Source organism: Xiphophorus couchianus, chromosome 19 (assembly GCF_001444195.1).
Source record: "Xiphophorus couchianus chromosome 19, X_couchianus-1.0, whole genome shotgun sequence".
Lineage (NCBI taxonomy): Eukaryota > Metazoa > Chordata > Actinopteri > Cyprinodontiformes > Poeciliidae > Xiphophorus > Xiphophorus couchianus.
Genome location: NC_040246.1, coordinates 13,480,787 through 13,495,327, shown reverse-complemented (window position 1 = coordinate 13,495,327; position 14,541 = coordinate 13,480,787). Strand labels below are relative to the sequence as shown.

Below are 14,541 nucleotides of genomic sequence, written 5' to 3'. Positions count from 1 at the left end.
TAGATTAGCACTTAATTAGGCTCAATAAACCTAGGCTAAAATAGCTAAGAATCACAAAACATGCAACAGCCTTCAATGTCGCCATGCTATTCTCACGACACAAGTCGTTTGGAGAAATATGAGGGCTGATTAAAAGAAGATTAAGTGTATGAATAATCCCAATATTTTAGTTTTGAATCAGTTTTTGTCTGAAGTGGTTTTTCACTGCTGTATTGAATTAGAGGCAGTATGAACATAAGATTGCTTTTAAATTCATCCATAGGTGCCGGTTTCGTATGTCTTCCAGCTTCCTTTTCTGAGACATTTCCCCTGAAATCTCTCCTTTTACTCGTTACCCCATTGTATAAACTTCAATAAACTCAAATATATGCTTCATAATTTCTTCTGGTGGCCACTGTGTTCACACTTATATTCATGTCTGGGATACATAAATTCATTCATGTCTGAATTCAAAAAAACAATCACTTGGGTTCTTCGTTGTCTTCTGTTTGATTTCCTTCTTTTTAGCTCTTTTGTATATTGTGTATCAATGAAAGAAGCTAACATGAACCATGATCCTAAGCAGCTCATGCTGGACTCAAAATACTCAAAAAAATGAACAAACAACATAGTTTTATTACAGCCACTTTCATTCACGCAATTTCTGTTTGCCATTTTCTTCAGTCTCTAATTTTTATGCAGCCCCTGTCTGGTGTGGAATGGAAAAAAAATATTTCACCATCTTTTTGCAGTGGACATTGTGATTTCTTTTATTTTAGAGCAAACACCAAGATGGCATGATATGTCTTGCGGCTTTGGAGCACAAAAATGGAGGGAAAAAAAGCATCCCATAAAAACACACAAGCATATCAGAACACAGCATTTCCACTGTTTTCTTCTGCCAGACATAGCAAAGTACCCAGTTCTTGATATTGGTTATTATTCACATATATGTAGAGGGAGACTTACCTCTCTCCTGAGCCATAGGGGAGCGTGTGATTGGCAGATGGGCTGCATCGGGTCCATTTCCAGAGCTCAATGGGGCCACAACTGAACCTGCAAAAAACATGAAGCTTGAGTTGAAGGGTTTGGATTCATGTGATGTGTGAATTATTGTTTTAATCCAGTCCTTGAAACAAATGTTGTCATATGAAAAGGAAACATTTAGCAAGAATCAAATTTTCCTTCTGTTTTTGGAAGTGAGGTCAAAAGCAAATTGATTTTTATTTTCTTTCCATCTGCTTTGCTTGAAAAGTGAAAGAAAACTGAATAAAATGATGTAAACAATCAACTCCTGGAGGACCACTTTTGTTTTTCTTTTTTCAGGTGCACAAAAGTTAAACATTTAAACATTGTTTTTTTTTTATGTCGTTTAGGTGGCTAAACCTAAAGAAAGGTTTTGATGCCAAAATCAGCCACTTGCAGACACACACAAAGTTAATTCTGGTTCACCATGCAACAACTGACAAATCCACTCCAGGAGGACATATCAAGACATTGGAACCAAAGTCATTTCTCTGTGTAATCATTAAAATGAGCGAGAACCCCCCACTGGAAAACCAGAGCCATCTGAGGATCATCGATTGGGTTTGCTGTGCAGGTCTTTGGGCTGTGACTGTTCCATTGAAATCCAATAGTGAGTTGAGGGTCTGATTAGAACAATGGCAGACAGAGAGTAAGGTGGATTGATTTGGCCTAGAGGAAGGAAAGAGATAGCAAATTAACCTTTTATCTTTAGATTCAAATTGGGAAAGAAGAAGGAGAAGTAAGGGCATGAGGATTTCAGGTGTAATTGGACATAGTTGAAATATGCATTTAATTCAATATCTATATTTACAGAAAGAAAGTTAAGATGAATTTAAATTTTTTATTTTGATGAATGTGGCTAACAGCTCACAAAAGTCCAAAATTTTGCTTACCAGAAAGTTAGAATGTGATTTAAGAGCAAAGAAAAATGATTTTAATACAGAGAAGTTGGTCTACTGAAGAGTTGCTCTTTTTGCTTAAATCACTGCAAAAAGAGCAGCGACTCACTTGACCTGAACCCCACAGAAAATCTATGGAGATTACATCTGTCTTTAATGATTTATGTTTTATTGTTTAATATAACTTAAATGAAATGGAGAAGGCTATTACGATGTGAGGTACCTTTTAATTGACTTTTTAAAAAGTGCATCTTATAAAACAAAACAAACATTATAATTTTAAACATATAATGTATGTATACAGTATATATATTAAATTTCTTCAACAACTTCAGACCTATCCAGAGACATAATGTTTTTCATATTTTTAAAGCTTATGTTTTTATGCCTGTTCTGTCCAAAAAAAAAGCATGATTCTTTGATTGATAAACTTAAAATATGCAATATTTTCCTAAAATAAGTAGCACAGTGGGATATTTTTGATAAGGATGTTTGAGCCTTAACCATGTCAAAATGAATAATGTTGATGTTTTTGCATTACTTTTGAAGCAATGAGAGTTGAAAGAAACTTAAGGGTATCGCTTTGGGGATGGTACACTTATATAAGTGTAACAAAAATTCATGATTTTTTAAAATTTTTTACTTTCTCTACATTAAATCTTTTCAATAACTTCAGACCAATCCATAGATCTAAAGCTTTTCATTTTTGCTATGTGAAGCAGAGATTCCCAACCCCGGGCCTCAGGAAAATGAAATTGTAAAAACATGCTCTGCCACACACCCAATACAAGAGAAGGATTCATCTGTTGATGGAGAAACACAAACAATTTAGAATTTTTTCTTTGATTGTCAGATGCACCAGCATAAACATGGTATGAAATGCATCGATCTCTCCCTTGATAAACAAAATATAAACCAAGCCAAATTGGCTTTTGATTCTTCAAATTACACACACATACACACACACAGAGTAATTATTTTCTCAACCACATCTACACCAGTCCTTTAGATCGTTGCCAAAATTATCCTGGCAAAGTTTTGCAATTAACCTATAAAATTAGTATAGATTATATACTAATTTTGTAATCTGACTGAGATAATGATAATCAAAAAGCAGGAGTTCCCAGTTTAGCACACCCAAACTCTGCTGATAAGGTTGTCATCAGAGAGAGGCATAATTTGTTTTAAAATTTTCCAGTATAGCTGATTCAATAGCTGAACCAACTGTAACCTATGTAATGGTTTCTGGAATTATCACTGACTGTTTAAACTTCACCATGGACATGAAGCAACTCGGATTCTCCAGTCGTCCTCCAGGATCTGGGAGCATGACATCCAAACAAAATCCAGAATTTATTAAGAATCTTCAAGAGCTTCCTTTAAAGACTGCTTTTATTACAGTTGCTTGTGCAGCTTTTTCTACTACACTTTTTCTTTCCATTCAACTTTCTGTTTATATCCTTCAATGGAGCTCTGTCTGAACAGCAAACTTCTTTTGCAATTACCTTCTTGAACTTGTAACCGGCTCATTAAAGGTGTCAATGAAAGTCTTTATTCGCTATAAACCAAAATCGTCAAATCACTTGAAATAAATCATTTTTTATGTGTAATGAATCTAATTAATATATATCTTAAAGTTTCAGTAAAGGAGTGACATTCAAATTTAATTCTATTTTAATTTATTGAGAAGCACCTGTATCGTAAGTGAGTAAAGTAAACATTTAATTGATCTAAATCTAACAAAAAACACTTGGGAGATGTGAAAATGTTTGGTACACATAGGAACATGTGTGAACAGTAAGAGTTATACAGCTAGAGTGCAATAATAATACTAATTTGTTGCTCTCATAACAACTCAATGAATATTACGGCCTCTTAAATTGAAGAACACTATTCATGTTATCCAATCACTCAGTAAAATCTATGCTATTTCAAGTGTGTTTACATATGTATGCGTGTTTATATGTTGTGTGTGTGTGTGTGTCCGTCCACACCAGAAGCAATACATGACTAGAGGTGACACACTCTCCACATAAACAAACCCAATTAAGTCAACATAATTGCTTTGCATAAAAATGCATAAACAACATTTCCATCTATCCTCCGCCTACTCACACTCAAGCACGCAAAAACAAGTAATATGTATGGACGTAAAAAGTACTTGCACAAACAAGTGTAAATAAACACAGAAGAGCACACAAGGAAGCACATGTAAGAGCACAGAGGCACATAAGACATGTACTGAAATGTTCACATACACACAGACACGCACACAAACGCACATGCACATACGCATGCACACCCCCACACACCAAGCCCCCCTGCATCACACTTGAATAGTTCCAGCGGCACTGCTTCAAAGAGGGAATATTCGATTAGTTAGTCTGTCACCATGTTGCAGGAGAGAATCGGAGACATTAGTATGCAAACGCTGAACCAACTGTGAGATAACACAAGAAACACTGGCTACTAGCTTTTATGTGCGTCTGCACAGGCAATGGAAAATATTCTAATGCATTCCTTATGCAAAAGTAATACTTTATTACAAATCATAGCCCTGCATTATAACCAAAAGCAAGTTAAAAGTTGAGAAAATGAGTGTGTTCAAATGGCTTTATATATTATTTGAAATAATTTGAACTGGACAAATGCAGTCAAATTGATTGTCACTTTTTTATCAAATCCAACAAACTTAGCATACACAGCAATAGTTTTCAAATTAAAATATTAGTTGGAGTAAGAAAGCTATACTAATATGTAAAAAGTAATTGCCACCTGAATTTAATAACTGGATGTGCAAACCTTGCATTTGTGAAAACTGTCAAAAAGTGTCATATCTGTTTGACAGTTAAATTAGAAAATGTAACTGTATTAGTTCAGTCAAAACAGAAGGGTCTTTAACCATTAACAACTTGGTTTCATGCCGCAACATAAGTCCAGACTTTGACCTGGCCAATCCAAAGCCTATAAAGGTTTCTAGTTAGTCAGAGGTGGACTTCTAGGTTTTATTCAGATAATTGTCCTGCTTCATAATCCCAGCGTGCTTCAGATTAAGGCCACAAACCGATGGCCGGACAATTTCCTTCAGCATTTTCTGGTAGAGAACAAAATTCATGGTTCTATTAATTATGGCAAATTATCCAGGTCTCAAGGAGTCATAGCATAACCATTTTTAACTGTAGGTATAATCTTTTCTGAATGGCTTTTGAAATTATAAGCCAGATGTAATGAGACACGAAACTTTCAAAAAGCCCTACTTTTGTCTCATCTGTCCACGGATTACAACATATCCAAAAGTTTTGGGACTTTCTGCTGTTGAAGAAGTTTGAGAAATAAAAGCTGTAGAACATTAAGATCATGGAAATCCTAAAGCTCCCAAACATTTTGTAGAAAACCCAAGTTTGATAAATTGCTACTGTTGGCTTCACTGAGATATTTTCCCTTTAACCTTCAAAATACAAATTTATTCACTATTAGGAGTTGGGTAGAAGTATGTGAGAGCATGCACCTAAGTGTGGGTATGTGCGTCGTCAAATACATTCTCGTGTTTGCCTTAGTGTGTATATAAAACACTGTGCTGCAGTGTTATGCAGCATGTTTGCATCACTGACTGAGGAAGCCTTAAGCATGTAGTAAAGGGTCATGGCAACTTGTTGCCAAAGGGACAGATTTAGCTGCAGTTGGGGATCAGATGGGGAGGCACTGAGGATGAAGGATGCCCGCAGCGGTTTGCTGAACCCTTTAACTGCAGAAGCCGACCCTACGATAAAGGCTAGACTTTGTGTGTGTATGTGCAGTGTGTGCAGTGATATATACCAGGCACCCGCTATGCTGTCAAAATCTGTTTGCGTGGAAGGCAGAGGGGGGAGTGGCAGCATCCTCCACAGTGCGTTTGTGAGTGCATGCCTCTGTGGAGGTGGAAACAGGGAACAGTGACCTCCACGCTCCACTAATTCCTCCACATAACCATGTAAACTGTCACTACAAATGAAATTACCGCAAATAAATTTGATGCACGTTTTAATGAAAGACAGCCAAAGGGAAGAAAGGAAGCAAAGGAAAAAGTAAAGAGAAAAAAATGCACCACTAATACCAAAATATCACTAATAAGACCTTTTCCTATTGTCCCTCCCTTCTCTTGCTTTTATCCAATGTTCTTTATCATTTTTAACAAGGTGCCATTAAATAATTACGTCCAAATAAAACAAACAAGCTCCTCAGTGAGTCCTGGCACTTTTAATCTACATCATTAATAATTCATGAGCTGGATCTTTGACGCGCAGTTCTTCTTCTCGCCCTGTGGAGTATAGAGTGGAGCGAGCTAAATGTCAGGACAAACTGAGTGTACACCTTTTCGTGCCTGCTAAGAAAATATTACAAACTATGAATGAAAATTCAAATGTTAGGAAAACTCTGCTTCGTGTGCAAAATGGAAACCACAGTTTCCTTTTGCACACCCAATACTTAATATATAAAGCCATGGCTGCATGATGACCCTATGATTATTAACTGTCAAGAAAACATAAACCAGAATAAACAGATTCATTTTAAATGATCAATAAATAAAAATAGATAAATAAATTAATAAATGTTGACTGCATCCCATCTTTAGAGGCAAGTGTTGTTAATGACTGCAGCTATTTATAGCAGCACAATTAACAAAAATTAATTATAGGCCCTATAACACTAACATAATTAATTTCAATGTAGTTAGGGAGTGATAAATTGCACATATTAATATAAAGATATTTAAGTTATGTTCAATTAAAAGCTACTCTTAATTGGTACTTCATTATGTTGAGATTCAATCAACACAATTTTAAAAAGTGTGTTGACATAGCTTGCACTATGTAGAGCACACAACACTATGTAATCCTTTTTCTTTTGACAAACATAATAAATAAACCTCCACATGTTGTTGTTGATATAAGACTCACATTTATATTGGTGAAATAATGCAACTATTTTGAATTTATCTTCTTCTTTTTAATAATATACAATAAAGAGCAAAGAGGTGAAAGCAAGACTTTTTAATAGTGAAAAATAAATACTTACAAAGTTTGTGACCAAGAGAATGGGACATGGAACCAGTGTGACAGTTTTAGAAAAACAGAACAATGAACAAAGCAAACTAGGGAGCTTTTTAGCTGAGGGATCAGTAGAGATACTAGAAAATGAGAAAGGAACCAGGTGAGGTAATCAGAGATGTTGAACAGTGCTGAAAAAAGGAAAGCACAGAAAGCGAGCAAAGGAGACTAATTAACTCAGGGAGACGAAGTAAAGTAAGATTCAAGAGGATAGACAAACCAAAAAGGGACAAGTCTTATGCTTAAAGTAAGAGAATAAAACAAATTTAAAAGAAAAAGAAAACAAGAAACTAATTATAGGAAGTAACATATATGGCAAAACCGTAATGACAATAATAAACTAGATATGGGAAGACTTTACACACAATAATGAACCCAGGAATGATCAGAAAATACACACTAAAGAAAACAAAAACACCCATGGATCATGACATGTAAATGTTAATAGTTGTTTGAAAAGCTAATCCTTTAAGACAAGGGTAATTTGATGTATTATTTTCTATTAAAGCTTTTTTGTATTTTAGTCATTTTAACATTTCATTTAACATGAAATTTCTCCACTTTTGTGGTTTTAACTGTGATAGTGTGACTTTTTGAAAGTGTTATCTTTTTCATAAAATTATGCTTTTTTTGCAGTATTTTTAATAACAATTCCAGTGTTCCCTCAGGAGCTTTAATGTAATTAACACATGTAACAGTCAGTGGTTTGGCGATATCTTGTTGTCCAACTCCCTTGCATCACACTGCATTTTTATTTCCTGTCCACAATTTACACCTTTAAAAACATCCAGCTGTGCAAAGACACATTAACAACCAAATAGCTCACATACAAACATGACTTGAAATAAGTTTTGTCACTCACATGAATCGATCCTAATTTGTTAGTTCTATTTCAGGCTAATGTAATATAAACGTTCTTTCTTTTCAGCTAATGACATAGAAAGTTGTGAATCCACAAGTTTAAAAGTTTTTGCTTAACACTGAATTGTTGGACTCTTTTTAGAATGCAAACATTATGCATACATAGAAACAGGGCTAAAACTAATAGGAATTTGCTGCTTCTTTTCGATGTAATACTCCACGCTAAGAACCCGATGTGCACTTTTAATTTCTCATCCAAGAGGACTGTTGAGACAACCGAGAGACGCCTTTGAAGGGAGGGAGTGTGGTCTTTGAAGATTTGTTTTCATCATGGTTTCAAAAGTAAATGGTAGTGAAGTTCAAAGCCAAGGGAGAGAACTTAAGGCATTACTTTTATTTTGTTTCATGGCCCTGGAAATATAAAGTGTATGAGATATGTAGAGTGATTTGCCATATATTCAATGATGAGACCAATGAAGTGCACACACAAGCAGTGCAGGTGCATTAGCTGCCATGTGTGTGCATGCAAAACTATGATTTCTTCCACACTTTTTAAAAGTATTTCTCACAAAAACAGAGCAGCTTTAAGCAATGAGGGCCATTTTGGATAAAGTCAGGTAAGTGTGGTGGGTGCTAATAGAATGGTACAAAAGACAGAGAAAAGGCTGCTTCAGCACCATCTCCTAATACAAGCCTCAGGCAATAAATGTGCACACACCTGCAACACCCAACAAACACACACACACACACACACACACACACACACACACACACACACACACACACACACACACACACACACACACGTCGAGGTAAACCCCCCCATTTGCCATGTCTTTAGGGGGAAGAGGCAGATAAACAGCGGGCTCCAATAACGGTGGTTTAGATCTCAATGGGTGCGAGTCAATGCTTCTCCAAGCCGGGGGCTAATGCCAGTTAACTCTCCCTGTGGGGGATGAACATAGGCCTGCAGTGGCTCGCAAAAACAAGCGCTCTCCCAAGATCCTCATTACTTCCAACGCTGAGTAGCAACTGTAAGTAAAGAAAAACTGCAGCTTAAGCTAAAAACAGTGGGAGAGGGAGCGATGGAGCGAGAGAAAGCATGAAAATAGGTGTCGGGGTGGGAAAATAATTGCACACTGTGCTCCGGTTAGGGTTTTCCAGTCGGACAGAGTTAGAATGGGATTTCTCTAAACGGCTAACGCAGCAGGCATGCTCTTTTTACCCTCTTATTTTGGCCGACGGTGTGCTACGTGCATATAATGCCTACAGGGACAGCATTTTGCTCTTTCACTTCGAACAGCAAGTAAGAGAAATGCGGGAAAGAGGGGTGGAAAAAAAAAAGTTGGGTGGATGGCAGCGTGGGTGGTGGGGGAAGAAGACGAAAAAGGAGGACACAAGGAGAGAAAGGGGAAAAAAAAAGCTCGAGGAGAGTTGTAGAGAAATGAGACGGAGGCACAGAGGCAGAGATGTGGATGGAAAAATTCAGCCTTGTTCCTCGGTGGGAGGCCTGCGCCACAGCAACGCTCTGAGCGAATAAAGCAGAGACAAACAGTGATGGGAAGGCGAGAGGGTGGGGACGAGGGAATGCGAGACACAAGAGGGAGTATAAGAGAAAGCAAGTGCGTTGAAAATAATTAGAGGAAGAGAGGGGGATGGGGACAGCCAGAAGCAGTGTTCCCACCACACAGCCTCTTAGGGAGTGGTGTGACAAGAAACTTGCCATGTTCCACACACTCAATGCTGAAAAACACATAAAAACTCCTCCCCACAACACCTCCCTCACACCCCTTTATTGCTTCTTTCTGGTAACTTTCACCAGAGGCAATGGAGGAAAATTTCAGTTTTAAGCTAAATGTCCCTATGGCATTTTCTGTTTCAGTAACAATGTGTTTTTTTCTGTAATCAAGAAATGCATGCAAATATTGTTCACAAAACGGCCAACTTAAAGTTAGACCACTTTTTCTATGGATCTACACTCAACATTTGACCATCGGTGATTTTTTAAATAGGTGGGGTGACTCACTTCCCAGGGTGCCATTGTGTCAGAGGACAGCACACAAACAACAACAAAAAAACACCTTTTGATTCAGTTTTGTGATGTTTATTTGCATGACCAATCTATGTGGAGTGGGCATCTCTCCCTTTTATGCAAAGTCTAAGATTTAGGTCTGTTTACTACAGCTGGATAACTAAATTAAGTCTTTCTAAAGCTTAAGACAAAATTGTCTTTTAAGAGTGCATTTTCTGGTTTTTGGTTTAATTGATTGAGGACTGAATTAACTGCAATCCGTTTCAAAGAACTGCCACTGCCTTTGACCAGAACAATTCCCAATTACTACTTTTTCTGTGTACTTCTTATATAACAAATACAATCTGTCTACAAACGCAGGGCTGAGGATGATGTTAAGGGGAGCAAATTTAAAGCTTTGGTTAAGGAAGAGCCTTTTAGCTATTAAAAAGAAAAGGTCCAACCTTCTTTCCTACCCTTCCTCGCTTTCAACCCTTCCACTTTCTCTGACCTCTCTATCCTTTTCTGGGCCCCGGAAGCTCTTGAAGCGAAGCACAGATAAACAGCTTAAACTCTCCAGAGTGCTCGCCCGCGAGCTCCATTCACCTTATTAGAGGAAAATAAAAACTTGGAGGGGAGGTGAAAAACAAAATAAAGAAAGAAGAGGATGGAGGAGGTAGACGAGAGACCAGGCAGGCCAATGTTAACTGGACCTCCAAGGACTGCGGTTTGAAAGAGACACAGAATGAAAAAGAATGGATAGAGCTGAGAGGAGCATTTGTGATCTTCTGCTGCAGACAGAGACAGCTGGGATGTGAAAGAGCGCAGAAATTCTCTGCGGATATTAGCAGCTCCACAATGTGGAGAAAATATTGCAGCTTTGCTCACAAATGCAGGCACACAGAAATCTAAAACTATGACCAAATATTGTACACTAATTTGAAAAACAAGTTTTTTTCTGATTAAGTTCAAAGTGTTCAGGGATTTGGTTGCTCTTTTATGTAAATGGCAAAGAGCAGCAACATGTGTTTTAGGTTTTGACCAAAACAACAAGGCACATTTTGTGAAATATTCCAGTTTATGCATACATGGATACACACACACACCCCTGCACGAGCTGGCGAGGCAAAAACATTTTTGTAATCATCCTACTTGAAATTTTTGACTCGCTCACAGTGAAAACATACAAGTTCATCACAGCTGATGTTTTCATTGTGACACTTTCTCTAATCAGCAGCCACTGTGCAAACATCACTTAAACAGGACTTATGTCCTCCCAAATCATGGTGCAAATCTGTGTGGTAATACACACTGAACTCCCTCTGGACTTCCTGATCTGCCTTGTTACACTTTTTAACATTTTTCTAACTTTTATTATTTGACAATGTTATTTCAGGACTCAACATCTGCCTGTTGGTTCTTTTTTGAAGAGCGAATCCTCGGGGAAAACAATTTTATTAAAAAAAAAAGGTAGGATGATCTAGTTTGGATGTTTGATTATCATTCACGGTATTATTTTGTATAAAACTAAAATAGCATTGACAGATTTGAATTATAACATGTATTTTATAATAATAATAATTGTTATTATTATTATTGCTTATTCACTTGTAGCGTCAGGAAACTTAATTAGATGTAAATTTAATCCAGGTGTGTGGCAGCATCCATGACTAGCATCTTTTTTTGGTCCTGATTTTGTCAACCACGTCTTGATGTCAAGGTTACAGATGAAATAGGCATCCAACTTCCTTTGTCATCAAAAAAGATAGTAATATTAAGCATTATTTCATTCAAATACCCATGGAAATCTATCTCCTGTTTAATGATGACATTTCCAATGTCAGCAGGCACATTATAAACGGTGGGACCAAATATTGAGCCTTGGGGAACACCATTAAGCTTAGAAAAATTTTAAATCTTTGACAATTTAAAAAAATCTCTATCTGTTAAATAAGACGTGAATCAATAACAGAGAATAGCAAAGAGGTCAGATAGGGTTTGCTAGTAACTAATAGCAAAGGTGTACAGTATGTACAGAGCTCACACAGAGTAAAACAAGGACTCAAAGTTTTCACCAGAGGTGCATTTTAGATCATTGGAGATTTTCATTAGAGCTGTCTCCAAACTGTGGTTGGTCCTTAAAACAGCCTAATAGGCTCCAAAAGTAGCTTTTATAAAGTTGCTTTTATGAAGTTTTTATTTTTTTTTCTAAAATCTACTTCAAGAACTAAAGTGTAAATATTTTGAGATCTGCTGGATCTCTGTAGCATGTACCTAACCAGACCAGTTTAATGTGTATAAGTTACATTCCTACTTAAAACCAAAAAATATTTCTTGGTTTGATTTTTATTCTCTTGCTGTTATAAAACTTGCTCAGGAATTTCTGCCAGTATAGTCTTGTCTCCATGTTTTTTGCAGCAGCGCTACCAGCTGATGACAGCTGACTTTCCATGTTGTGTCTGCATGAAGTTTGATGTAATATGCATCAGATTCAGTCTGGTAATGGATACATCTTCGGCTCGGTTTTGGAGAACTGACAGGTCTGCTAAGTCTTCACAGAAAATGACACCGCTCTGACAGACTGTAGCTGTAGATATCATGTCAAACCATGCAGTGAAACCAAATAGTAAATACAGCCTGAAACTTTCCACCTCTAAACTCACATTTTTTGATTTGTAAACTTTCTGAAGATTGTGCTGTGCACTTTAACTTGAATACCTCTCTACTTTCCTCCACAGTAACTCATGGAGAACCCACTTGAATGTGAGACAGAAATCTTTCTTTATTGTCTCTGATGTCTCACAGCTAGAAAAAAAAATTCCTGACAGACACCAAGAGGTATGTGTATGTGTTTGTGTGCACATATGAGATGGCGGATGAGGAGGGGGGAGGTTGGCGGTTGAGCAATGTGATTTCTGCTCGACTGTCACAAATCTAGCGCAACAGGAAAATCAATTTGGCCCTGTGTGTGCCTTTTTGGCTCCGGGAGAGAATCCAAATAGCAAGGCAAGGCTCCGGATAATGTTACAGTGTATTGGATTTGCTTCATGGAGAGACTGACAGAGGGAGGTGGGGGAGAGCGGGGAAAGAGGAAGAGGAGGAGAAGTGAGGAGACGAGGGAATCACAGGCTTGCTGTGGCGCTCCGACAAGATAGATTTGTGCAAGTGTATGGGTGTATGATAGGCTGGCAATCTGTCAACATACCCCTCTTTAACACTCTCACAGTGCAGCTCTCTCGCTCACACACACTCAAACACCACTGTCACTCATCCATGTGAGCATACATACAGAAGTAATTCATACGAACAACAATATATATGAAGTGTCAAAGCATGAAATACATTGTTCACAGGTATGTGTGCCCCTCTGTATGCTCCCTCTGCCTGTCTTGGCTGGTATTTCCACTCTGCATGTGTACATTTGTTTGACAGCCAGGTGAAAACATGACATAATGAAATTGCTCTCCTCTGACCGCTGTCAAGGGGAACGGATGTGCTCATCCATGTGACGTGTTGCATCACTCCCATGAGGGAGCCTGACTGGTGGCAGACACAAACACGATGCATATGAATGTGAGCACACAACTATACCGACGTTTAAACAACTTCACTTAGAAAAACTCATCACCTCTTTAAATCTTTATACAGAAAATCTTTTTAAAAACATGTAACTTTTATCGCAGTAGCATAAGCTCACATAATAAAGGCAAATTAAACCTTTACTTTTGTTCAATTGAGAAAAAAAATTAAAGCGTTAAGATTTTTATTTGTCAGTATGCACATAAAATCTCCGCACTGATATTGACATATCTGACACCAGTTATTAACATTTCTGGTATGGTATGACCCTCCCTCCTTTTGCTAATCTCTCTACGTTAGCATTTTCTTTTTAGAAATTTTTGTTCATTTTCTTTGCTTTCTTCAAAAGTACATGCACTGGATTTATCTAAAAATATCACAGAAAATGTAATTATTGTAAAGTGAGATTAATTAATTCTAAGGCTTTCTTAATGTTTACTTGCAGAGAGAGATAATGTGACTCCAAGCACCCAGCAATATTTACCTTTACATATTTGTGCAAAGTCTGGAATATTTTCTTGAACTAAATTGAAGAAATTTCACTTTAAATACCACGTCGGTCTGTGTAAAAACAAAAAATGATAATCGTCTGAACAATTTTTTTATCCAATGCCAAAAAAGATTATTATTATTTTCAATTTTTTTTTTGCACTTATACGGAAGCCTGCCAAAACTATCCAAATATCTTCATGTGCTGACATTTATTGAACAGTTATAATTAAGTCCAATTGGAGGAAAAAAGATCTAAACACCCAAAAATGTCAATGAAAACAACAGATTCTGACAGCAGTTGAGGTGCAGAATTAATTTAAGAAACAACCTGCAATACCAATTTCTCCACTGACAGCGGGCTAAATGGAGCAGAATGAAGAGCCGCCAGATAGACTGTGTTTTGACTTTTTCTTGACTGCAGCTCAAAATGCTGCAGATGAGGTCTTCACACAAATTAAATTGCTTATTATTCGTTGTCATCGTCTGATTTTCTTTCTCTTTTCTTTTTTTACTTCTACAGGACAGAACCTGCTTTTACAGGAATCCACAGGAAATGCTCACAGCTCGCAAAAACTCTTGCCTGTCTTCACTGCATCCTGCCAAAGTA

The 14,541-nt window shown here is 37.2% G+C and overlaps 1 protein-coding gene across 3 annotated transcripts in view; it reads right to left on the bottom strand.

The window, feature by feature from the left end:
* LOC114134312 (AT-rich interactive domain-containing protein 1B-like) overlaps positions 1-14,541 on the bottom strand; it is a 195,364-nt gene that overhangs the window by 46,123 nt on the left and 134,700 nt on the right. For all 3 annotated transcript variants that reach the window (XM_028000831.1, XM_028000833.1, XM_028000834.1), the window contains exon 6: positions 949-1,035. In XM_028000831.1, coding sequence (XP_027856632.1) covers positions 949-1,035 — 87 coding nt within the window. The remainder of the gene's footprint in view (positions 1-948; positions 1,036-14,541) is intronic.